This window comes from Girardinichthys multiradiatus, chromosome 2 (genome assembly GCF_021462225.1).
Source record: "Girardinichthys multiradiatus isolate DD_20200921_A chromosome 2, DD_fGirMul_XY1, whole genome shotgun sequence".
NCBI classification, from domain to species: domain Eukaryota; kingdom Metazoa; phylum Chordata; class Actinopteri; order Cyprinodontiformes; family Goodeidae; genus Girardinichthys; species Girardinichthys multiradiatus.
Genome location: NC_061795.1, coordinates 47,235,825 through 47,260,790, shown reverse-complemented (window position 1 = coordinate 47,260,790; position 24,966 = coordinate 47,235,825). Strand labels below are relative to the sequence as shown.

At 38.9% G+C, this 24,966-nt stretch overlaps 1 protein-coding gene across 2 annotated transcripts in view; it reads left to right on the top strand.

Moving 5' to 3' along the window:
* Positions 1 to 2,250: 2,250 nt before the first annotated feature.
* The window catches only part of nlrc5 (NLR family, CARD domain containing 5), a 48,159-nt gene continuing 25,443 nt past the window's right edge, over positions 2,251 to 24,966 (top strand). Inside the window, exons 1-18 of one of the 2 annotated variants that reach the window (XM_047385375.1) lie at positions 2,251 to 2,421; positions 5,239 to 5,582; positions 7,366 to 7,443; positions 9,013 to 9,198; positions 9,354 to 9,508; positions 14,081 to 14,212; positions 14,390 to 14,705; positions 17,235 to 17,586; positions 17,728 to 17,884; positions 18,727 to 18,857; positions 19,621 to 19,852; positions 19,937 to 20,178; positions 23,886 to 23,969; positions 24,055 to 24,138; positions 24,274 to 24,357; positions 24,463 to 24,552; positions 24,792 to 24,842; positions 24,926 to 24,955. In XM_047385375.1, the coding sequence (XP_047241331.1) occupies positions 5,255 to 5,582; positions 7,366 to 7,443; positions 9,013 to 9,198; positions 9,354 to 9,508; positions 14,081 to 14,212; positions 14,390 to 14,705; positions 17,235 to 17,586; positions 17,728 to 17,884; positions 18,727 to 18,857; positions 19,621 to 19,852; positions 19,937 to 20,178; positions 23,886 to 23,969; positions 24,055 to 24,138; positions 24,274 to 24,357; positions 24,463 to 24,552; positions 24,792 to 24,842; positions 24,926 to 24,955 (2,732 nt within the window). In that variant the 5' untranslated portion in view covers positions 2,251 to 2,421; positions 5,239 to 5,254. The remainder of the gene's footprint in view (positions 2,422 to 5,238; positions 5,583 to 7,365; positions 7,444 to 9,012; positions 9,199 to 9,353; positions 9,509 to 14,080; positions 14,213 to 14,389; positions 14,706 to 17,234; positions 17,587 to 17,727; positions 17,885 to 18,726; positions 18,858 to 19,620; positions 19,853 to 19,936; positions 20,179 to 23,885; positions 23,970 to 24,054; positions 24,139 to 24,273; positions 24,358 to 24,462; positions 24,553 to 24,791; positions 24,843 to 24,925; positions 24,956 to 24,966) is intronic. The other variant, XM_047385380.1, reaches the window with a different exon arrangement.

The following is a 24,966-nucleotide window of genomic DNA, read 5'->3' as shown; positions in this document are numbered from 1 at the left end:
GGTTAGGTCTTGTGGCCGTTATTATTTAGTTTGTTTTGTTTAATCTGTACAGGTAAATAAAAAACTCAAATTCATATATGAAAAAATGCTGTAGTAATAAGTGTCAGTGTGTACGATTGTGTCCAGTACTATTAGTTAGTTACACAGTTAGTTGCACATTTGCAGAGGTGGGTAGTAACTAGTTACATTTACTTTTTACAAAAAATGTACTTCTAGGAGTAATTATACTACACCATACTTTTTACTTTTACTTGAGTTCAGTTCCTGGCTACTCTACCCACCTCTGATTCACTGAATTCACTTTTTGTTTGGAAACAAGCTTCAGGATTTTAATTCTATTTTCTATCTGCTGAGCCTGCCATACAGTAAACAGAATATATTATCACTGGAAGTACTTTGTGCTGTTCTAATATATAAATGTATACATTACACATAAGTATCGGTTTGAGAAGCTTTATCTTGTGAAAAATTGTGATTTAGAAATGTGTGTTTTTTCTGGCTGCATTTGTTATCCATCCATCCCCAGTCTTTACCTGCGTATCCTTACAGGGTCCTGGGTCTGGTGCTTTTCTTCAGTAGTCATTAGCTGAGATTGGTGCTTCCTGGACAGGGTGCTAGTCCGTCAGAGGTGTTTTTTCATTTTTTATTTTATTCTTTAAAAAAGCAGAATTTACATTTACATATTTTTGTCTGTGCCCTTATATAATTTTCACAAATTTAAAAAGATGTCATGATCTAACAGTTACTCAGTACTTGAGTAGCCTTTTTACCAAATATGATTTTACTCTTACTTGAATAATTTTTGGGATGATCACTTTTAATTACTGTCAGGGTTTGTGGTTGGTTTGGACCAAAGCGCAGACAAACATTTGGAAGCAGCATTGTGCGATGCAATCTTCTTCCTTTAATAATAACAAAGCAACGGACTTACATTAACAGACAAAACATAGACCAGGAACCAGGGGACATCAGGGAGGTTACAGGAGGAACCAGCGAGTGACAGTGAGAACCAGTAAGCTTATAAACAGAGGGAAGTGCCGTGTAGACCAATGAGAAAGGGAGGCGGGTAATCAGATGAATAATGAACAGGTGTGAGGACAAGCTACAGGGAACTGAGGGGGAATATATCTGATAGAAACTAATTAGTAGGGGAAACAAGACTAAATAACAGAACTCAGGATAACAGATCTACTATAACCAAACTTGATGATGTAAACTCGTCCTACATATCACTATTATAGCCTACATAACGATAACTATAATAATCTGGAGAGTAACAACTAACCAGACTAATCTGACCACATGAGGAAAAACCTAACTGGGAAAAGTAAACAAACACAGAACACTAAGTGACAGACTGCAACTAATGAGACCAGACAGAGAACATAAACACAAGGGACTAACCAAAAGAAAACTATACTAAATAACAAACATGGGGAACAAACTAGATCTAAAGAGAAACACATGAACATCAGAATCTAGACAGTTATAACTTAACAGAAGTAAACTACTAATCAGAAGGAACAGAAAAACACAAAACTAACAAAAAACCCAAAATGGCAGATCCTGACAATTACAACAACTTTGTGTTTGATTATCACATAAATTCCCAGTAAAAATACTGATGTTTGTGTTTGTAACTTGATTACATCTAAATGGCCTGCACTTATATAGCACTTTATCAAGACCGAGGACTCCGAAGTGTTTTACACTACAACCAGTCACCCAGCCATTCATTCACACACTGACAGTAGTATGGGACAGACTAACAGACGTGAGCCTGCCATACAATCTGCACACAATCAATATTAATATGAACACAATCAAATAAGGTGGATAACCATTCAGAGCAAACAGAGAAAACATTTGATATTCCAAACATTAAAAACAATGGTTTAATGCATCTGAAAAATATATGGTGGAGTTTAAGATAATTTATTTAATTTGATGATGTAAACTCGTCCTACATATCACTATTATAGCCTACATAACGATAAGTTATTAAAATTGATTCTAAAAGTTACTGGGGAGTTTTACACAGCAGAAATACCAGGCTTCTTTATTTATTTATGCTTTACTGCTTGTATGTTGCCTGGAAGAAGCTCACCCACTGATTTAAATCTTATGTAACCAACCCAGCGCTATAATAGTCACGGCACAGACTGGGTTCTTATCCCGGACCACCCAGCTAGATCGGAACTAACGACGCACAGTGGTTATCCGCTCCAGACCTGCTACGTCCCTCTATATTATATGTCCTTACAACGCACAGATAGATGGATAGATAAAGCAACAATCCGCCCCTGTTGGGCCAAGTAAAAAACGAAACCAAAAATGATGCATTTATTCTTTGCTTGGTTTCGTTTTCAAGAAACACAGAGTGTGGCTGTAGTGAAGCGCGGTGTGCGATACCAGCCAGTGGTAAGTCATTTACTCCTACTTCTCGGGTTTATTCCCAACAAGCAAAAAGGGATAAAGCAGCTGCAGTCTGAGGCCGTCCTGTCTAAGGCTGTGCAGTTTGAGCCGGAGCAGTTTTAATGGGCTGCTTAGAATGACGCAGGACTGTGGTGCGCGTTACCTCAGACGACCTCGGCTGGAAAATATTTCAGGACACAGACGAGCCTCACTGCATGGGACCCAAGAGAGACCAAGCTGGCTGAATGAAACACTCCCTGGTTTATATGTCTACAGGGACAAACATAAGTAGGGCTAGCGTTGGGGTTACCACCAGATATTAGGACGTTTTGTTTAAGCTAGAAAGATTAATACGGATGACGCACCGCGCCCTCTAACTTACTTAGCTCAAACCTTCACTGAATTACCAAGCCGAGTTTTATTCTAAATCTGTGATAACAAACACAATCAAAAAACAAAACGAAAAAACACTACCAAAGACTTCCAAACTAAACTAAAGTTCCATTTTATTGTTTCATGCAAAGATACGGGATCACGTGGTCTGGGTTCGGCTTTTTCATTTGAGGTTGCCATCATCATATGCAACAAACAAGCGCTTCTCCAAATTTAGTTGTTTTTAGAAGAGTTATTTCTCAAAGAGAGAAAAGTTTCTGCATCATTTAAACTCTGCAAATACAGTAAATTCCTTCAGGTTATGGCAGAGAATTATAAATACAGTAAAAACCAACTAAAAGAAATCATCTTATTTAATTTACTCATTTAGAAACCGTAATATAGCTCACCAATGTTTATCTGCGTTGTTTTTTTTGGTACCTTGACAATGTAATGTGCAACATCTCATTAGATATTAAACTTTTTTCTACTAGATCCATTTAAACTTACAGCAGCTGTGTCCAACCTAATTCTGAAAGGAAAAAGCTGCGATTTCACATGTGCATCAGAATAATGTTTTATCGTTAAGTCTTTCATTCATTTATTGTAACTGTGAATGAATTTTAAGGAGCAATCTGCCATGAAGGATCAGTAATTATGAACTGTAGGAGTAGGAATGGGCCGGTTATCGCTATCAGAGTATTATGAAATTTCAGAAGGCTAAAATTCTCCCTCTTATAGTTTATCTGGTCCTTTTAATGAGAGTCTAGGAAAAGTGTTGAAATAACCTGAGTTTTCTTTGGCTGTGTTGAGCATACATAGCGGTGCGGTGTGCTGCTGGTGAGCTGGCTAAAAGATACCTGTAATAGTTTTTCCTTACTTTTGAATGGAGAAATTATTTATTTTCAAAAATTTTGTTTTTAATAACTGTTTTTCTTTTTTTAATTAGGGTAATAGCAAATTGATGTTTAATAAATGTTTTATAACTGTAATTAAATACACCATCATTTTAATATTAGTGGAAATAATTTTTACTCATTGATTAATGCAGTTAGATCATGTTGTAAACTTTGTTTTAAATTTTTTATACCGAGACACCATATTTTTATGGTTTGTCTTCATCCTGTGAAAGTCTCTAGCCCATGTGTGAAAGAGCAGTAGATGTTTCACAGCTCCACAGGGGTAAAACTATTTGAAAACTGTGACACAATGGTTACAGAGTTTACTATTTTGGTACCAGTGACCTTTATTGGACAGTAATTCGACAGCAAAGAGGCTGGAGAGCAAAGGGAGAAGATGAGATAAGATAATATACTTTAGTGTGCATTAAGTGTACATAAAATGGAAATTTCTCTTCGACATCTAGCAAGAAAGGACATTACGACTGAGTCCTAAAATGCACAAAGCACATAACCAAAATGTATAAGTTTAGATTATTTGCAAGTGGAAATCTCTGAACAAATGTAAATACATACACACACAAAGCCATTGTATCTTAGAAAGCAACATTTAAAAAGCAATGCTCCTCATTAAGTTTGGTCAAAGTGAAACATTTCAGTATTTCCTATGACGGCCAGAAATATCAGAATACTAGTTCAGTTTTACATTACATTGACTGCACTGTTTTCTTTTCTGTTAACTTTAAAGTGATCCCACACTTTTGATACTTTTCTCTGTGCTTCTTTTGGTCCACGTCATCTCCCACCGTAGCTGATAACCGCACTTGGCATCCATGTATCAGCATGTAGGCATGTGTTGTGCAACACAAATACCAACCCAGCCAGAATGCAGTGTGCCGAATGGTAAAACAAAATTTAATGAAGCCTCGAGGCGATAAGTTGCCTTGAGGAGTTTAAGTAATCGCGTTACTCAATTTTTTTGAGGAATTGTTTAAGTCCGAGTCCAGCTTATATTGGACAGTACCTAAACTAGAATCAGAATCAGAAAGGCTTTATTGCCGGGAGCAGCATATAAATGCTTGAGCTAGCAGCTTACATTAGGATAATGTGGTTAGCATTACTAATAAACATCAGCATGTTGCAGTATGATGAAACTCTAAGGACTCTGCCACCATTTCCTAATCCGGTGTGATCTGTGACAGATAGAAGTGACCTCTTCCAAAGGATAAAACAGAACAATTTTGCCCTCAAACGTTCAGCTTCCTGTTTAACATCTAATTCTCCTTTGTGAGAGGCAGAATAAAAGAGCTGACATTGCTCCATAGAAAGCACAGTTTCCTTTTTGAAAGTATATAACATCTTTTGAGCTTTCGACCCTCAAACAGTTATTTAGAGTGTTCTTCACACATTAATAGCTTCCAAACAGAAGAGTGTTGCTGTTGTAGCACTTATGTATGGTGTGTTCACTGATTGGAAAACAAATGGATCTTTAGTTTCTGAAACAAGCCAATATTATTCATAGTATAATTAATGTAATTTTTGTGTGCATCAGCTGATGGAGTCTGATCATGGATGAGGAGCTTGACCCTGACGATGGAAATGTGAACTCCATCTTGACTCAGGAATACTCAGAGCTGCTCCGCATCCTTTGCTGTCAGTCGGACTCAGTCATAACGCAGCTTGGCCAAACAATGCCAAATGATGCCATGTGGTTTAACAGACAAGCAACCGCTGGCTCTGCTGCAGCATCAGATTACATTAAAGCCATGCTGGAGTACTTCAGACACACCAACACTGCAGAATGCAGCGACTTCCTTCAGAGTGTCTGTCTTCTGTGCGAAGGCATTCCCATGCATCTTGAGTCGAAGATTGTGTCTGTGGCCGGAAATGCATGCAGTGAGTATGAAATAGTGGTATGCCATAATAATTTTTGGATAAACATTTTTGTCACATCGCAGCAGCTACCCCCCTTGATTTTCTTTAAAGACCCAACAGTGAGAGAGGCTGTCCTTTTCTGATTTCAGAATTAGTGTTTAGTTTGACTATTAGTTGGCTGAATGAATAACATCTTATTCATTACAGCTCGTTACACTTATCTAAAGTTTTAGCAAAAAAGAAACTGAAACAGTCTGCAAAAGAAACAGCACAGGAAATCCCTCATGGTCAAAGAAAAGCTGTGAAGCTTCGTGCTTCTTTGACACGGAAGCTGATAAGGGTGTGGCAAGACAATCCGGTTCAGTGAAGTGACACTTCTCTGCCAGTCTTTTATTCTGATGATCTTTGACAAACCTATTTCATTTTAATAAAACAAATTGTCCCTCATTGTTTGAGCATGTGTTATCAAAGGGGAAGGGGTTAGATAAATCCCAACTATGTTCTGAAGTGAAGCATTATGGTGGTATTATTGTGCTGAGAGCCATAGAGTCTGACATCAGGTCAACCCTGGTTTTGATTCAAGGAGTTCTGAGGGTATAGCATTAAGTCAGTGATATCCTTGCCTGCATGCCTTACCTTTCCTAAGACAGAACCTAGGACAATCATTCAAGAAGAAAACCAAAACCTTCACAATGTGTGTGGGTGCAAGTATGTACATTTTGGTTCCATATTGAAATGCACAACACTCACCTGGTCTCATGCAAACCTAGAGGTATCCCCATAAAACTCCATCAGTGCCAATGCTGTCAATGTTTTTAACGAAGGATCTTACCTGTCTTCTGGTCCCCTTTGTGGACGTGTCTGCTTTGTGCAAAATGGATCATTTAGATACCCATCACTGGTCTCCACATGGACCAAAGAACATCCAAATTGGACTTTTCTTTTCAGGAGCTGAATTTAGAGCTTAATTGTTTTAGACTATAAATGTATAATCATATTATCTATAAATAATTTTCATTCATTATTGATATATTTATTCTACCCTTTCTGCTTGTTCAGCTGATGTGTTGAAGGTTTTACCGACAGAAACAGGATCTGTGGAAAATGCAGGTCATTGAAGTTTACTTTTCATCAGTTAATTTAAGTTGTGCCAATGATGATCACAACTGTCTTCTTCCAGTTGAAAACTGGTTTAACTGAAAAAAAATCACATACAACAAAAGTCAAATGCTTAAAGGTTTTCAGATTTGCAAAGCAAGAGAAATTTAAACTTGTTCTGTAGTTTTGGTCATACAAAAACCTTGTACAATTTTTTTTCATGGCTTCAATAACTTAAATTTTTCTAATAAATTGAAATTTAAAATTTCAATTCATACATTCTATTATTGAGAAAATAATCCTGAAAACATTTTTAAATTTAACTCTGAGTCAACAATTCTTCGTGGATGTTTTGCCACAGTAACAGTGCTATTTACTAAGTTTTGTTGATTTGAGTTTTAACATTACTGAACCAACACCAAATAAAACCTATAAAAAGTGAAAATGAAAGCAGAGTTTTTTTTTGGACAGAGCTGCACAGAACGTTTAAGGCTTTTGTCTTTTTTCAGCCAGGAAATCCCCCACCTTTCCCTTTAGTCATTTCAAGATGATTTAAAACTTTAGGTGATAGCTAAGGGATATTGCAAATTATCCAGACGCTTACACACCTCTTACTGTTGTTGTAGAATATTAAACTTTTTGTGTTGAAGTGTTTTATATGTATTTGCATGCATTGGGCCTTCTTATCTATTCTTTTGTATAATAGATGCTACTTCCAGTGGGACGGATCAGCAACCTTTAGTGTCGCCTGCAGAGGAGCAGCTCCCCAAACGCCCACGGATTGGTAAAACATGCATGCAAGATCGTAAAATATATGCTACATTCACATTCGATAACCCTAGAATTGGTTTTAACGTAATAGTTTCTAAATACTTTAGGTAAGAACAGAAAAGCAACAAAAAGTAGTGAAGTAACATGTAGTAGTTGTACAAGTATGTCTCGATTGATGAAAATCCACATGTGCAATTCTCACAAGGCATGCTCTTTCTGTGTTAAAATATCTTGATTGAGAGCAAAGTGGAACCGCAGTCAAATTCCTTTTTTGTGTGCACAAACTTAGCGAATAAAGCTGATTCGGATTCTGATTAATGCCAAATGGTTTGAATTCTCAGAACATATTTCACAACATTTACAGTATAGTCCTTGAAAATAGAATAGAAATAAACTTTATTGTCCCTCAGTGAGGAAATCCAGGTGTACCAGCATAAAATGACAGGCACGTCGAAGCCTGCAGATTCACACAAAAAAATGAAACGATTACGTCTCTTATGAAGAATACGATTCAGCTTTATTGGCCAGGTCTGTGCTGCCAATCAGACTTTGGTTTTACATGCTCATTTAAACATAAATATATAAACTAAGCCTAGTACTCGTTGTTTAGTGTTCCCTGTATTCATCAGTGAGACAGATTTCTCAGTGGGCCTCAGATTATATATCTAATACAGATGGATCTTACAGATGGGTCTTAATATATATATATATAAAATGTGGATTAGAAAAATAATTTGAAAACATGGGTGAATCATCACTTCTCTGACATTCCTTTGCTTTTTTCCAAAGCCATCATTGCAACAAGTTGCTCATTTCCTTTTTCGTGCCAAAAATTACATCCAGCTTTCTGCAGCTGGTATTTTTTTCATACAATATAGGGATAATTTCCTCTAAATGCATACATAATGCCTAATATGAATGTACACAGCTACATGTCGAGAGATTGTTAGTCTGATGGAGCGATTTTAGTTGCATGTCTGCCTTTAACACAACTTTAGAAATAAAGGATCCACAAACTTGGATTTGCACACATTTAGCATTGGCATATATCTTTGTGAATCTGCCACCCAATATTATTAATGAACATTAACAGGCTAGTTTGGATTTTTTCAAGTAGGATTTTTATCTGTCAGTATCCTACCTTAGACTTTAGCATGAGCCTTCAGAAAGTGTTGTTTCTGTATTAATCCAAACAAGTTATTTCTGCAACTAATGAAATTACCGCTAATAACTTTCTAAAGAAAACTGCTTAAAACAATGTATACATTCCCTTGAGTTCTGTTCATGGATTAGTTAAAGACAGACTTCTTGCATCCTTATTTCTATTTAACACTAAATTACTGCTTTCAAATCAGATCTTTGGAAAAGATGCGCCAGAATTCAAGCAATCTGTCTCAGCTCCAACTAGGGCATCAAACATATCTTGACTTTGGGTTCACTAACTTTATTTAACACAGACCCCCAAAACTAAATTATCTTACATCTATTCTTTAGTTTTCTAATTACTGAAAACAGAAACTGCAGTCACATGTTTGAGCCACATTGTCCTGCAGTTCATTAAACGAACAGCTTGTTTTTACAGATTACTGGGAGCAGTACAAGAGTGAAGTGGCATGTTTACTGCAGACAAGGTGGAAGCGACTGTCAGAGGGCCTGGTGAAGGACGTGCAGCCGGACAAAATTTGGGTCAGCATAAGAACTGCAAACAGAGTCAAGGACAGACCCGATCAGACACCCAGCTCTACAGAAAGAGGCAGTAGAACACCAGGTCAGGATTGGCTTTCTGTTGTTTTTGTTGTTCCGCAGAAGTACCATAAATGTATGTGAAGCCTAACGATGAAATAAAAGTGAATGTTGTTCATGACTGAGGAACAAAGATATAAAAGTGTGAAAAATCTTTCAAACCTTTTTCACCAAAATTAGAGCCAGATGGTGATTACGGGTGGCCAGAATCCAGGCTGACTTTGGAGAGCTTTCTGCAGGGATGTGCAGGAAAAGTGACAGTTCTTGCTGGCCAAGCTGGATCAGGAAAAACTCTGCTAATGTCCTGTCTTGGGCACCAGTGGGCTGTAGGATTAGTAAGTTTCCTTTTCTTTTTTTAGTCACTGAAAATGACTAATGTGCCTTTAAAATGAGGTTCTTGTTGAGCTGCTGGGAGATGAAGACTGATTAGAAGACATAAGAAAGTTGAATAAAAAATATTTGCAGAAATAAAAATCAGGAATTTTCTTCTTTTTATTTGTGGGTCCTTTGAGAATCCAGCCATGAATCCAATCCCATGCTTTGCAGGGGGAATGAAATAGAAAAAAATACATTACAAAATACTGCCCAACTTGCACCAGTGGGAAGTACCTGACAAAAATTATGTTGCTCAGTGATGTAGCACAGTAATATGCATATAACCACATACAGTGTATCTGTAGTTCAATTGTTAAATGCTGCTGACTTTTGTTTTAGACATAAATGAAATTAAAACAAAATTTCAGTCCCCACCACAATTTGAAATAGTTATTTTCAGTGTACGTTTTATGTTTAGAGGATGCTTCAGGTTTGTGAAATTTAAATAAGAGGATCCAAGTACAAAAATTATTAAACTTTTCTAAACTTTACAGCATCCCCAAGCAAAGGGAAATACTCAACTCAGGATTTTATTTATGCTTTGTCTTAGAAGCACGACCCAAATGGCTTTACAAGACAAGGTATAAACATAGAAAAGAAAAGGAAGAGCATTCTAAAATCACTAGTTTGCAAATGGTTGTTGAATCAAACATATGCTCTTTAAAAAGGCAAGATTTAGGCTTAGTAAAAAAAAAAACATGTTGGAGCTGGTTCCCCAGCAGACAACAAATTCCATTAAAACATGTCGAAAAATTATGCGGATGAGCTCACATCTGTCACATACAGTTTATACAGCAATTTTGCACCATAGCTAAAGGACGGATGTGACTCAGATAACGCGGTAATGACCTATTAATGATATTAATCCCTTGGTACACTATGGTGTCAGCATTAATGATCATCATTTTCCTTTAAGTCTGTCATATTAGACTGGATTTTTCTGACCCACATGCAGAACCACACTGAGACAATTCAAAGTTTTCTTAAAAATGTATTTACACCGTGAGGAAAAAAATCACTGGGGAACGGGAAGCAGGGATCTGGTCCTCTGTGAAGGAGAGTTAGTAGAGCTCTCAGGGAAGGTTGATCAGAAGTGTTTATTGGGAAAAGTGGTAGCATATGGTGCGGATGTGTGGGAAACAGCTCTGAGGTGGAGTAGCAATGCTGGTGGTGAGCTTTGTTGGAGGGATTGGTCCAGGGGCATGTCTGGTTTTGCGAGTCCATAGGTGCGTCAGACAGCGGGCAGGCCGGCCGGAGCGACTAGGTGCTGCGGACGACGGCTGGTGGGTAGTTTGTCTAATATGAACACAGTCATTAGAGAGTTGGCAGGAGAAATTTGGGATTCAGTCAGCTTCTAGACCTGGAGGGTAGTAGCAGAGGAGGCAAGCTTTGGTGGGCAGAGATCAAAAGAGTACCGTATCTAAGTTCACAAAGAGTTACAAACCTGGAACTGGGGATTCAGAGGCTTGACTTTACCACTAACGTGTACACCATCAGGTGAAGAATGCTCGTCCAGCAACTCCTTTTAAACGCTACAGCCGAAGATTGTTTGGAGATGTGCGGCTTTCAGCTGTGCACCACGCCCACTATCAGATCTCTTCAGGAGAGGATCACACACACACACACACACACACACACACACACACATCGTGACAAAGTCAAACTGGTGTCCTAACCTACATTTTGAAAAAATTAACTAACATTTATCTGACCACTTGGGGACGGTCATAAAACATTGAAATGTAATTTCTAGGCAATACGTTGATTCTCAAATATGAATAAATCCATAAAATGAGGTGGTAACATCCCACTAAAAGTAAGCAAGCAGTCTTAACACAACATAAAACTAAATTCCACACCCTTGATCCCAATGCCCATGCACTATTTAGATAGGGAATGCTTTAAAAGTAAAACACATACTTCAGTGATGTAATAGGACTTAATGTTCCACAAAAATCTGCTTAATTTTCTTGTGTTGAAACCCACATAATACATTTTCTGACTTACATCACAAGATAGTAAACAACGTGACAGCAGCTTAACTTGTGGAGCATTGGCCAGCATGATCTTAATGACATGATAAAACAGTGCCTTTTATGAATATATATGTAATAAGCATTAGTCTACATTACAAGTAGTCAATGTAGGGAGGACTGATGTAATCATTTTAGGAGGTACCTGTTAAAACTTTGATTGCAGCAGGTACTTGTACTCATTGTCTTCCGCTTCATCCGGGACCGGGTCATGGGGGAAGCGGACTCAGTAGAGACACCCAGACGTCCCTCTCCCCAGACACCTCCTCCAGCTCCTCTGGGGGGAGCCCAAGGCGTTCCCAGGCCAGCCAAGAGACACAGTCCCTCTAGCGTGTCCTGGGCTGTCCCCTGGGCCTCCTCCTGTTGGGACACACCTGGAACATCTCCCGAGGGAGGCGTCCAGGAGGCATCCGATGCCCAAGCCGCCTCAACTGGCTCCTCTTGATGTGGAGGAGCAGCAGCTCTGCTCTGAGTTCCTCCCGGATGGCCGAGCTCCTCACCCTATCTCTAAGGGAGTGCCCGGCCACCCTATGGATGAAGCTCATTTCAGCCGCTTGTATCCGGGATCTCGTTCTTTCGGTCATGACCCAAAGTTCATGGCCATAGGTGAGGGTAGGAACGTAGACCGACCGGTAAATTGAGAGCTTCGCTTTTCGGCTCAGCTCTCTCTTCACCACAACGGAACGGCACAGCGTCCCCATTACTGCAGCAGCACCGATCCGTCTGTCGATCTACTTCTCTTTTCTCCCCTCACTTGTGAAAAAGACCCCGAGATATTTGAACTCCTCCACTTGAGGCAGGAACTCCCCTCCAACCAGAAGAGGACAAGCTACCCTTTTCCGGTTGAGAACCATGGCCTTGATGGAGGTGATCTTCATCCCAGTCGCTTCATACTTGGGTGCGAACTGCCCTAATGCATGCTGGGTCTTGGCTAGAGAGGGCCGGCAGGACCACGAAATCTGCAAAAAGAAGAGAAGAAATCGACTGGTCCCCAAACCAGACCCCCTCCGGCCCTTGGCTGCGCCTAAGAATCCTGTCCATAAAAGTTATGAACAGGACCGGTGACAAAGGGCAGCCCTGGCGGAGTCCAACATGCATGGGGAACAGGTCCGACTTTGTGCTGGCAATGCGGACCAAACTCCTGTTCCACTTGTGAAGAGACTGGATGGCCCTTAATAAAGGCCCCCGACTCTGTACTTCTGGAGCACCCCCCACAGGGCATCACGAGGGACACAGTCGAATGCCTTCTCCAGGTCCACAAAACACATGTGGACCGGTTGGGCAAACTCCCATTAACCCTCGAGTACCCTGTAGAGGGTATAGAGCTGGTCCAGTGTTCCACAGCCAGGATGAAAACCACACTGCTCCTCCTGAAGCCGAGGTTCGGCTATCGGTTGGACTCTCCTCTCCAATACCCTGGCGTAGGCCTTACCAGGGAGGCTGAGGAGTGTGATCCCCCTGTAGTTGGAACACACCCTCCAGTCACCCTTCTTATGAAGTGGGACCACCACCCCGGTCTGCCACGCAAAGTTGAAGAGGCTTGTCAACCATGACAGCCCCATCACATCCAGACACTTGAGGTACTCAGGGCAAAATGGCAATGCAAATTTTCTGCCTAGATGTGACAAACACATGTACTGTTTATTTATACCCTTGTCATAATATTGTGTATCTTCCTTGCCTTTCAGTGCCTTACAAAATGTGTGGCTTTAAGTAAATAATGTTCCAACAACTCTTTTCTAGGAATCTGATACTGTAATATATTCACTTTCATGTCCAGCCAAGTCAGACTGCTGGGGCTTTGGACACACTGGAAAGATATGTGGCATTGCAGCTTAAAAACAGCTTGTTAGGAGCACATAGGCATTACTACTACTGAATTTAAACAAGTGCTACTCAAATGATGCAGTAATGACCTAATAATAATGTTAACTAATCAGATGACAGATGCAGAGGATGCATTTTGTGCATAAGGGACATATTTGTACATATCAGATCTGCGCTTCTTTTCTTCATGTTTACAACCACCTAAACCACTGTTTTACTTACTCCAACATGTGTGACAAGATAAGAAACAAGTTTGAGATAGGACATTCCTGATTTTATATATACAGTATCCTGTAGAAAATGAATGTTGCCCTAGAGACTTGTTTAAAGTGCGCGTTAACCATAAATCCAGATTAAAGAAGACTCAGATGTTTATTGCTGTAGCATTGGAGGCCAAAGTCATGTCATCCAGAATACAAAAGTACATTTTCATGGTAGTTCTCAAAGGTTTTAGGGCTAAATATAATTACCACAGTTTTGCCTGGGATCTGACACAAACTTGGTCAATACATGGAATACATGGAATAAAATACAATTGTTTAAGTGCTTAATGTGAATTTTAAATAATGTGAATTAGTTGTTAAAGTAAACAGTCAGTAGTGTTCACCTAAATGGGAGTTTTACAGGAAACTGTTCCCTAATGAGAGGTTTTATTCTTCCCATATAATCCAGGGCCCTATCCCTTCATCCCACCTGTTTGTCCTGCTGGAGTTTCGCCAGCTCAACCTCCTGTCCTCCCCTCTTTCCCTGTCTGAGCTGCTGTTTCACCACTACCTCCCACCTAATTGGGACAATGATGCAAAGGTACCTTGATATAAAACTCAAATAACATTTAAGAAAACATACTGCTATTAATTGCTAGGGTTGACTCATAAATAGCAGATTGTACAACAGATGCTTGAGTCGACAAACCAGTAAACTTTATAAGTTTTTAATAAATATCTAATAAAATTAGTTTTTCTCTTATCTTTGTTGGAGCAGCAAGCCATTGTGGACTACCTCCTTTCCAATCCAGAGCAGAGCTGTTGGGTGCTGGATGGCTATGATGAGTTTCAGGAAAAACTAAAGAGACAGAACGTTCGGAATGAGCTGTTGGACATAGAAAAGCCTCTGCCTGTCGCAGACCTCATCTCTGGGTTGTTGAACCGTCGACTTCTTGCAGGAAGCACCGTGTTGGTCACATGTCGCCTACGCGATGTTATAGATTTGGACGGTTTGTCGGACAAAGTGGGGCAGTTGCTGTCGTGGGACCACCATGAAATCAAGGAGTATGTCAACAGCTTCTTTGGTGTAAAAGGTAATCTTTATTTTTTTCATTCTAATGAAGTTGTGGTGGCATTGAACAGCTGACGAGTGAGCTGACTGTGAGCACAGTCTACAGCAACGTAAGAATCAAAAACAGGACAGAAAACTGCAGTAACCTCACTGATCAGGCTATTCCTGGAGGGAAGACATTTTAAGGTCCTGGCTGCTGACTACAATAAGGAATCAGCGACTGTAGTCTCCCCATCGCAGTCGTAATGTTTTGATCACCAGCAGATTTTTTAAGAAGTTTGGTTTAAATGCAGAGACAAAATATCAACAAAAAAATCAGAAAAACTGCATTGCATAAAAGTTGACCATGAATTTTCAAGTGTTTGCTTCCTACAACACAGGAATAATTCTGTCTCACATAGATTAGTTATGTGACAATGTTGCACACAAATCAATCAGCTTATCATTTACAGATACCCATGACCCCTGACCTAACTTCTTACAAAGCACACCAATCCACAGTAACAATTTACTGAAGTCCAACCTCTCTATTGTCATGAACAGTCCAAAGACCCCATGGATATTAGGGACAGAATCATAGATCTGCACAAGGCTGGACTGGGCTCCAGGAACATCAGCTAGAAGCTTGGTGTGAAGGTGATGGCTGCTTATTAGGTAATTGTCATGGTCTGTGGCTGTAGAGGACTAAAATGCAGACCTCACTGGGGAGCAGCATGATGAGAGCAAACTTCTTTAATCAAGGTTTCTTAAAGCTTTACATGAATAGATTCCAAACTTACATGAGTTCTCCCATGAGGAAACATAAAGCCAGCAGAAAACACAAGAGGGTAGTGAATGGGAGGAACCAACGGAGAATAATTAGAACAACCAGGTAGATAAGCAGGGAGAGGAGGAGAGTAGACCAATGAGAGGAAGCTAAGGTAATCAGAGGAGACGTGGGAACAGGTGCGGGAACTGGCTGCGGAGACTGAGGGAATAAATGGTTACTATGGTGACCAATGGTGATCTAAAGATAAAACACTAACGCACAAGGAGGAGCAGGGAAGCGAAAACCAAATACACCCAACAATCTAAAACACCACCAACAACGTAAAGGGAAATAACCAATTATTACAACTGCCAGAGAGGAACTAAACACATAGAACTAAACAAACATAAGGAATCAGGGAGGACAAATAATCTAAAGGGAAACAAACCTCTGGGTAAATAATAACTGAAGGGGATCTAAGGACAAGGGGAGGAACAGGAAAAAGAAACTAATAAACTAGAAGAATGCAGTAAGAACAAATAACCTAACAGTACACAAGCAAAGAAACACTAAGCGAGAAACTAAACTAGAAAACCCAAAAAAGCAAAGAGAACTGTACTAATAATAATAATAATAACAACCAGAGGAGAAAACCATTCTAAGTAATACATAAATGAGAAAGCAACCACCAAGGGAACTATGGGCAAAGGGAGAAAGAACTACTAAAACTAGGAGGCAGGAGAGAGAGCAAAACTAACATCAGGATAACAGAAGGAATAAACAAATATACCTACTAAACCCAAAGAAATAGAAACATCTAGCTGAAAAAGTAAACAAACACAAAACCACAACAAAGTCCAAAATGGCAGATGCTGACAGTAATGGGAGAAAATAAAATATACATCAGTTGGCCTCAGTCTGGAGCTCCATGCAAGGTCTTGATTCATTGGCTGAGAATGATAATGACAGCGTTTAAGCATCAGCACCCATGGGAGGAGCTTGGTGATGATGAATGATCTGAAAGCAGCTGGACCACAGTTTCCAGGAGCACCATTGGTGATTCATAGAAAGCTTGGGAGGAAGTGCTGTGAGACCAAAATCGAGCTCTTTGCATCAACTCAACCCATCGTGTTTGCAGGAAGGGAAATACTGAGTATGACCTGAAGAACACCAATTCCACTGATAGCAACATAGGTGGAAACATTTACTGTAAAATCTTGAATTAGAACACTAAAGATAGCGTAACAATAAGTCAAGACACACTGACAAGACAACAACAGACATGCAAATGGAAATTTCTGGAGTGGCCTAGTCAGTCTGCAGATCTAAATCATATAGAAAATCTGTTGATGGAGCTGAAGCTTTGAGTTGTCAAGAAGCAGCCAAAACACACAAAGGATTTAGAGAGTTTCGGTTGAGAAGGAAAATGATGAAATTACAAGATCATTCTGGCTCAAAGCATATCTCCCTAACCTTTATCTGATTTTTACTACACCAGTCCAGCTGTTTCTACACTAAAATCGGCAGGAGTTCTTAGTTTTATTGCATTTAAGAAACATTCAGATATGTTATTTGTTGTGCTGATCATTGATCAAAGCTGACCAAGGGAAAATATCTGCCAACCTTCACTACTACGGGTCCGCAGCTTTTTTACAGATGGTGGCTTAAATCAGTTTAATATTTTTGGAAATGTTCCTGCTGAAGTAGACCAAATAGGATTTAGCAAGTGGGAACACATGTAGTACTTTAAACATTACTGCTCCTTAACTTGTCAGTTTCTCAATTCCAATGTTCATGGATCAGATGGAAATCTTGGAGCAGATGCAGCAGACGTTCTTTTCTCCAGTCGACATCTCCTTGCCATGTCCACCCTCCCTGCCCTCTGCAACATCTGTTGCATCTTTCTGCAACATTTACTGCACCAACGCAGAGATACAGAAGAAAACAAGATGCTGGAAAAAAACGGAGCTGAAGCAACAAAAAAAGATCTAGAAATAGGAGAGAGTCAACCACAAAGATCACTATCAAGCACATTAACACAAATCCCTGCAACCCAGACTCAGATCTACCTCACTGCTGTTGCTGCATTTCTTAGCCAACACCCTCACCAAAGAGGAGGAAATGACAGGCCAGAGACCTCAGGATTTCCTCAGAGGTAAGTATTAGAAAGCTCAGCCGCTAAAATAAAACTTAGGATGTTGAGTTAAATTATTATATAAAACTACACTTAGTCTATATAATTCTGATGGTAAATGAAATACAAATGAACATATTTGTTCCACGTTTTGTTTTTCAGTACTGAGTTTGCATGGAGTGCTCTGCATTCGGCTGAGCTGTGTGAGCTCAGTTGGCTAGCATGGAGAGGTTTGGAGGAGAGCAAGATAATCTTTTTGGAAGAAGACATTCCTCAGCATATTTTAGAGTTATCAGTCAAGACAGGACTCTTCTCACAGGTCAGACATGGTTGCACTTACCTATGTTTTACCATATTTTCAATGCAAAAAGTAAAACTCATAGACTCATTTCACAGAGAGTGATATATTTTAAGTGTTTGTTATTCATTTTGATGATTCTGGCTTCAGGATAATAAAAACCCAAAATTAAATTTCTTAGAAAATTTGAATATTGCATCATCCCAATAAAACAAATTTATAATGCAGCAATGTGGGCCTGTGGCTCTGTTGATATGTTCAGGAAGCACAGGTTGCTTTGGTAGAGGGAATTTTGTTGACCAGTTAGATAGGTGTAGCTCATGTCCTGGATCCAGCTGTGTTTGATGGCTCTTTAAAGTCCGACTCCAGTCACAGTCCACACCTTGAGAAGCTCCCCAATCCTCTGAAGGCTTCTGTTATCCCTGATGCTTTTGCAGCATTTCCTACCACACTTTTTCCTTCCTCTGTACTTTCCTTTTCCTTAATCCATATTATGCTTTAAAGACTCTTTTCTCGTTAGTTTTGTCATTACATCTTATTTGCCTTGTGATTGTTGATGCTACTTTTTTGGCTGGTGGTCAGAATTAGTTACAGGAAGTGGATGAGCTTGTAAGAGCAAAATAATGACCAATAAGGGAAATTAACAGTTGTAGTTACAGTAATTATGTTATTATTTTAAAACCTTAAAATTAGCTTAGTAAGCTAGTGTTTATTTTGTTACAGAGGTTATCTTCAGCATGTCATAAATTATTTACTTTAAAATGCTTTTTGACTCCAGTGTCGTGGCTTGAGATCATTCACCAACATTAGACCCCACATTTTTGTGGCTCTGTAAATAAAACGGTGTTTGGTCTTCCTGCCAGGTGGAGTTCAGACATCCTGATGGATTTCTCGTCAACGCTTACTGCTTCGTTCATCTCACAGTGCAGGAGTTTTTGGCTGCACTCAGGATCATGACAAGCAGTGATGTTAGTGATGCACACCTGAAGAAGAGGTAAGGAACTAAAAGTTAATTCCATGTTGGACCTGCTCAGATCTTCGTTCTGATAGAGATACTGAAAAACATTTTTTTTTTGGTGTTAATTTTAGCTGTGCATTAGTGGTGGATATCTTGACTATCTGGGATGTACACTAAATGTTTTTGAAGGCTTACATTTCTACGCTTCTTTTACATCCCTACTTCCTCTTTGTGCTGCACAGTCACTACTTGGAACCCAACTATACGACATACAATCCTTCTCTGCTCAGTTTGGTGCAGTTCGTGAACAGCAACCAAATGAAAATTCTGCCTCCCAATGTGGCAAATATGATATTTTCACAAAAACAAAGTTAGGATTTAATATTTCAGTGTTTTGAAGAATTTGAGCAGAGTTCTTGGGATGTAAAATATGTTCCTGCAGAGATATTGTAAAGCAGCAGGTGCTCTTCATACATTTTAAAAAAGTTCTGTCACACACATTAAGGAATAATTCATTAAGTAGGCTGCAAGTAACAATTGCTTCCTGATGCAAAACTGTTGTTACTTACTCTGGTTCAGAAAAGAGAGTGTGTGTTTTTCCAATACATCAGCCATGTCTTCGACCCACTGACCTCCTTACCTTTAGCTTTGTGTTACAAGTTTTGCAGAAGGATAAGAAACATGAAGATGCTTAAAGTAGATTAAAAAGTGTAAACCTGTTACTGTCGAAAATTGATTAGATGTGTACCTCTGTTAAAATCAAAGTTAAAAAGTTGCTACCATCTGTTTGCTCCCTCAGATTCAGTCTGAAAACCCGCTGGACGACTAAATCTGACCAGAAAACGGTGTTCACTGATTCCCTCTACCTGTACGTATGCGGTCTGGCTTCGTCAGACTGCATTCCAGCTCTGGTTCTTGTAGCCAAGGCAGCGGGTTTAAAAGGAGCCCAAAATTGGGTCGAGAAACGCCAATCCCTCGTACTAAATTTAATGAAAGCTCTGTGTCACAGCGCCACTCTGACTGGACCAAAGGTGGTTTAAAAAAAATCTAAACCTAATTTACAAGATTCAAATTTTCATTATTTATCCTGAACTTCTGTTCTTGTGCCTTGACAGATTTTGCAGCTTTGTCACTGTGTTCAGGAAAGCCAGAACCGACAACTGGCTCAGCAGGTTGTAAGCGTGCGACCCATCCTGGAGCTGCGAAACATCTGGCTGGTACCCAGTGATATCGATGCTCTGGCATTTGTGGTCAATTCAGCTGTTGACAATGCTGTTGGTTTGGACTTCGGTGCCTGTTCGATGGAGCTTGAGTGTTTAGATGCCCTGTCCAGGTGTCAGTACATTCATCACCTCAGGTGGGTTCACAAACACATGAACAGAATTACAGCTCCATTCAGTTCTCAAAGATTAAAACTAAACTAGTGAATGCAACATTTACAAGTGAACTGTTCTGTTCATTTATTAGTTTTTCATTAGATAAAATCTCCTAGAAAACAAGAGATTGTTAAATGTAACATCATAAATCAGTTAATATCGGTATGGTGTTAAGAGTTAGTCTTTGTAATCTGGTCTCTGACACCTTTTTTTTATTCTCAGAATGTATAATAACACAGATATTTCTGTCTTTGTCATCAGAAAACAAAAACTGCCCTAAAAGCATTATCAGCTTGATACTTTTAATCCTGATTTTATTTAAACAAAGCATCATGTGACAAAACCTCATGCGGTCATTTGTTAACATGTGAAGACTTTGCTTTTTTAAACAAAATTAGCTTTTTAAATGGTCAGAAAGAAAATTTCTCAGAATAAAAACAGGACTTAACAGATGCGTGTAACAGCCTGATCACGCAGCATAAAACCGATCAAAAGTTGTGCTCAAATGGGACATTTTAAAAAATAGATATTTTCTGACACAATTATTTATTGTTACCCCAATAAGAGGTGGTTTGTTAAAGTTAATCTGGTCACAAACATTGTTCTTTATTAAAATATGAATTCTGTTTAAGTCTCTGATGATCTGAGGGATCTATATGGCTCATACCCAATCACAAGATTTAAAATACATCAGGACCCAAGACCATTCAGTACCCTAGAGACAATTAACAACATTTTAAACGTATGCAAACAGGGAGCCAGTGCGGCAATTTAAAAAGTGGCACAAAGGCACAATTTCAATAACCTAACGTACTGAAAACAAAAGCATGTACCGTTTTTTCTATGTCCTCATAAGAAACCTTTTATTCTGGTTTTGGTGTTTGTAAGATGTTAACAGGATGATTTATTTATAGACTTTATATTGTTAAAGTTCTACACCAAGTCCATGATAACACCTAGGTTGTTTGGTTCTTTTGCTTACTCTGTGGCCTTTAGCTTCGTGATGTTTTGTACAGTTTTAATCTCTAACCTAGCAGTTTTGGGACCAAAATACCCAAATGATTTCTGTTTTATCTGGATTCATCTGTAGTAAATTCTGACCCAAAACATCCACTCGCTGATATTTTGAATACACTGACTCAGTTACTGTTATGGGCTGTAACGGAAAATTTAAGGGTGGAAATAATTAGCATACATTTTGTAAGATATGTTATAACATTATAATCCGAGTTAGGAGTATCAGGTAGATGTTGAAAAAAAAGGGAAAAAATAATGGAGCCTTGAGGTACCTCAAATTTATTTCATTTGCTTTGATAAATAATTACCAAATGACATAAAATAGTCCTGGTCTGCCAGATAGGATCTGAACCAGTTTATCAGTGGACCAGACAATCCCACCCATTTTTACAGTGTATCAGTCTGTATGCTATGATCAACTGCAGCGAACGCAGCACCGAGATGCAATAGACAATAATCGCTTGATCCTGACTAAAGAGAAGTTGCACAGTTCTAGTTAATACTAAAGAAACAACTGCTTTACTTTTGTGATTTCTCAACAGACAACTTCTTTCTTTTACTTAGTTGCCACCTGTTTGACTTTAGCTGTATTTAAATTAGATTTTATTTGCCTCACAGGCCCTCAGTGTGTGCAGCTACATTTAGATGAAAATGTTTTCCTATTGTTGCTCTTTCTACTCATTCTGGCCCTCATCAGGAATGATCAGATGGGTTGTAAAACAAATAAGCCTGTTTATAACACTTCACAGATCTTAAACCGAGCTACAAGGACAATAAAAGACACTGATGATAAAATGAATTAAAGATTTCCCACAGGGATGCATGATAAGGCAGCAGTGCAGTATTTGAAGTCATGCAGATACCGTTTGTTATAACCACAAACCGAACTTTGAACTTAGTATGATGGAAATATTGGTTTGTCATCTTGGAGCTGAAACTTTCTTTCACATGTTCGCTTCATGTTAGGATCTGTCTGTGTATTAGTTTGTGCTTTGTTTATTTCAAACCTGGTTTAGTCTGTGTTTACCTTCTGTTTTGTGTTATAATGTTATAATAATTGGTGTCATTCCCTCTGTCTTCCTGCAGTCTGTTACACACCTGTCCTGAGTTTCCCCTAATTATCTGGTCTTGTTCTTGATTGGTTCTCCCTGCACCCTCGTTTGTATTTAAGCTCTTTAGTTTCCATTGTTCCCCGCTGGTTTCTTATGTTGTCTGTTAGGGTTTGAAAACTTTTGTATTGTTTATCACTCATGTCTGCTCTAAGTGCTTTTCCCTCCATACATGTCACAGAAAGGGAGATGGGGAGAGGAATGAGTTATGCTTTTATCAGCAACATCTAGGGACTGGTACCGAGTCCTCACCCCCTCTCTCTGTTTAAAATCAAGACACATGAACCCTAACCTTTCTGACCCCCCCCCACACACACACACACACACACCCTGAATGTTTGTTGAACTGTGTGTGAACAAGCATGTATAAATAAAGAGAGAAGGGTGCCAACACTTTGTAGTCCGTACTGCAGAGCTACCCTTGCAAGTAAATTGACTGTATCGTTCTTGCCTCTGAGTTGACTAAATAATACCTAACATTGTCTTCCATGTTGTTCAGTCGTGTCTGGTTCTATAACTGTACCATACCCTTAAATCCGGCATTCTGTGCTCTGGTCTGGTTGGAGCATGTCATACTTCCGGTTTGCTTACCTTGTTGTGCGAATAAGGATAATTAAAACTCTTCTTACCTTCATTATGCTGGTTCCTGGAACCTTCTCTGCACTTTGGTCCTACCACAAACCGCACATCATGACACTTCAAGGTTTGGCCATAGTATTGTTAAATCTAACAGGTGTGCAGCGGGAACATGTTAACATCAGTTGCAGTTAACATGACTTTACACAACTAACCCCCACAGCTGCTTTAAATTGTAACATTGCAATTTCTAATTTTATTCATCCTTTGACTGTACTTTATTCACTTTGTAACTGTTATTTATCATTTCATCCTCTGATAGCCACGCAACATATGTACATATTTATACATATACCTCCTTGCACAAATTCACTGTTTACAGCATATTATGTAGTGGATATTATCAGTTGTACATATCATGCCTTCTGCAGTGTATGTTACACTTCATCTATCACATCTCTATTTTAAGAGACAACTTCCTTAAATGCCTTGTTATTTTTTTTGTCTATCCCTCTGTGGTGTATGGGAGCCCAGCGTGAGCACCCTTAATTTTGTTGTACCCCCCAATACAATGACAATAAAGACTATTCTATTCTGTTCTTAGAGTTATGAAGCTTCAACACAAACAAGTTTGTCCTAAAAGAAAACAATTTCTTACAGAACTTGCTTGAACTTGCTGTTTCAAACAAGGTTTGGCAAATTTAAAAGCAGAAATTAAATATCCTGACAAATGGAGAGCAATGTTCAAGCACATGTAATCATGAAGGAAATTAGATCATAGATAAAAGGGAACAATGCAGCCAAAGTCTGCAACCTTCTTGTTGGCTGGATCCAGAGTCATTATCTCATTGCTGTCAAAGGCTGACTTCATATGCAAATATTTAAAAAACTTCTAACAACACAAGTATACTATAACAATGTTTATTATATATTTTAATGTGATACTTTCAAACTGTTGATGTTTACGTTTTTTTTTTTTATTGCAGTTTTCGCAGTCGCAAGTATGGTGATAAGTTTGCAGAGAAACTCTCCTCCGTTCTACCTCGATTTACAACGCTAAGAAAGCTTGAGTATGGTCCATGTTTTTGCTTTATACTGTACTTAATACATTTGAAGTTATATTCCATTCTCAGAATTCCTCTGTTCCTTTACAAGGTTTTGTGGTGCCAGTCTGACTGCTGCAGGGGCTGCGAGTTTGGCTTCTTGTCTGCAAAACTGTACCAGCATCAATGAGCTCAAGTATGTTTCTTGTGCACAAGATAATTTATCTCATAGAAGCTCTAAACTTGGATGGCAGATGATAAGAAGCTCCTGAGGTCACCCAGAAATGATGCAATACTGGTTTAAATGTTGCTTCTCTACTTTTTGCTTCAGTTTTAGTGACAACAATCTGCAAGACGAAGGAATCAGACACATTACTGACATTCTTGCCAAACTACAAAACTTGGCCTCTGTAAAGTACGTCAACACCACTGATAAACATCATTCTTTTAGTATAACAGTAGCAGACTTCAGGACCTTTGTTTTATTCGTATGTGTATGTGTGTGTGTGTGTGTATGCAGGCTAGGCCGAAACAACACTTCTTTGAAAGCAGCAGAGTGTCTTGTTGAACATGTCTCTTCTTGTTTGAACTTCCAACATGTTCATGCAGAGTGAGAAAATACACACACACACACACACACACACACACACACACACGCACACACACGCACACACACTGTTGGTAAGTTAACAGAAGACATTGATTTAACATTATGTTTCTGGGATCAATCTGTATATTCACAAGCTAATTTATAACATTACATAAATTAATTAACTGCATTTTCATTGTTCCTTAATATTTAATTTGTTGCTATTTTGTCTGGAGTAAACTGTTTTTACATCCTTGCAGTGGGGTAAAAGAGTTGTCAGTGACCTTTCATCAAAAATCTAATTCAAACAGGTGAGTTTTATGATCAAGTGAAGCAAATAAAACAATAAAATTAACAAAAAATTCTAATCTGTTTTATGTTTTCCTGTTTGCAGCCATAAAATTAAGCCAGAGTCAACAGTGAGGTATGATATTA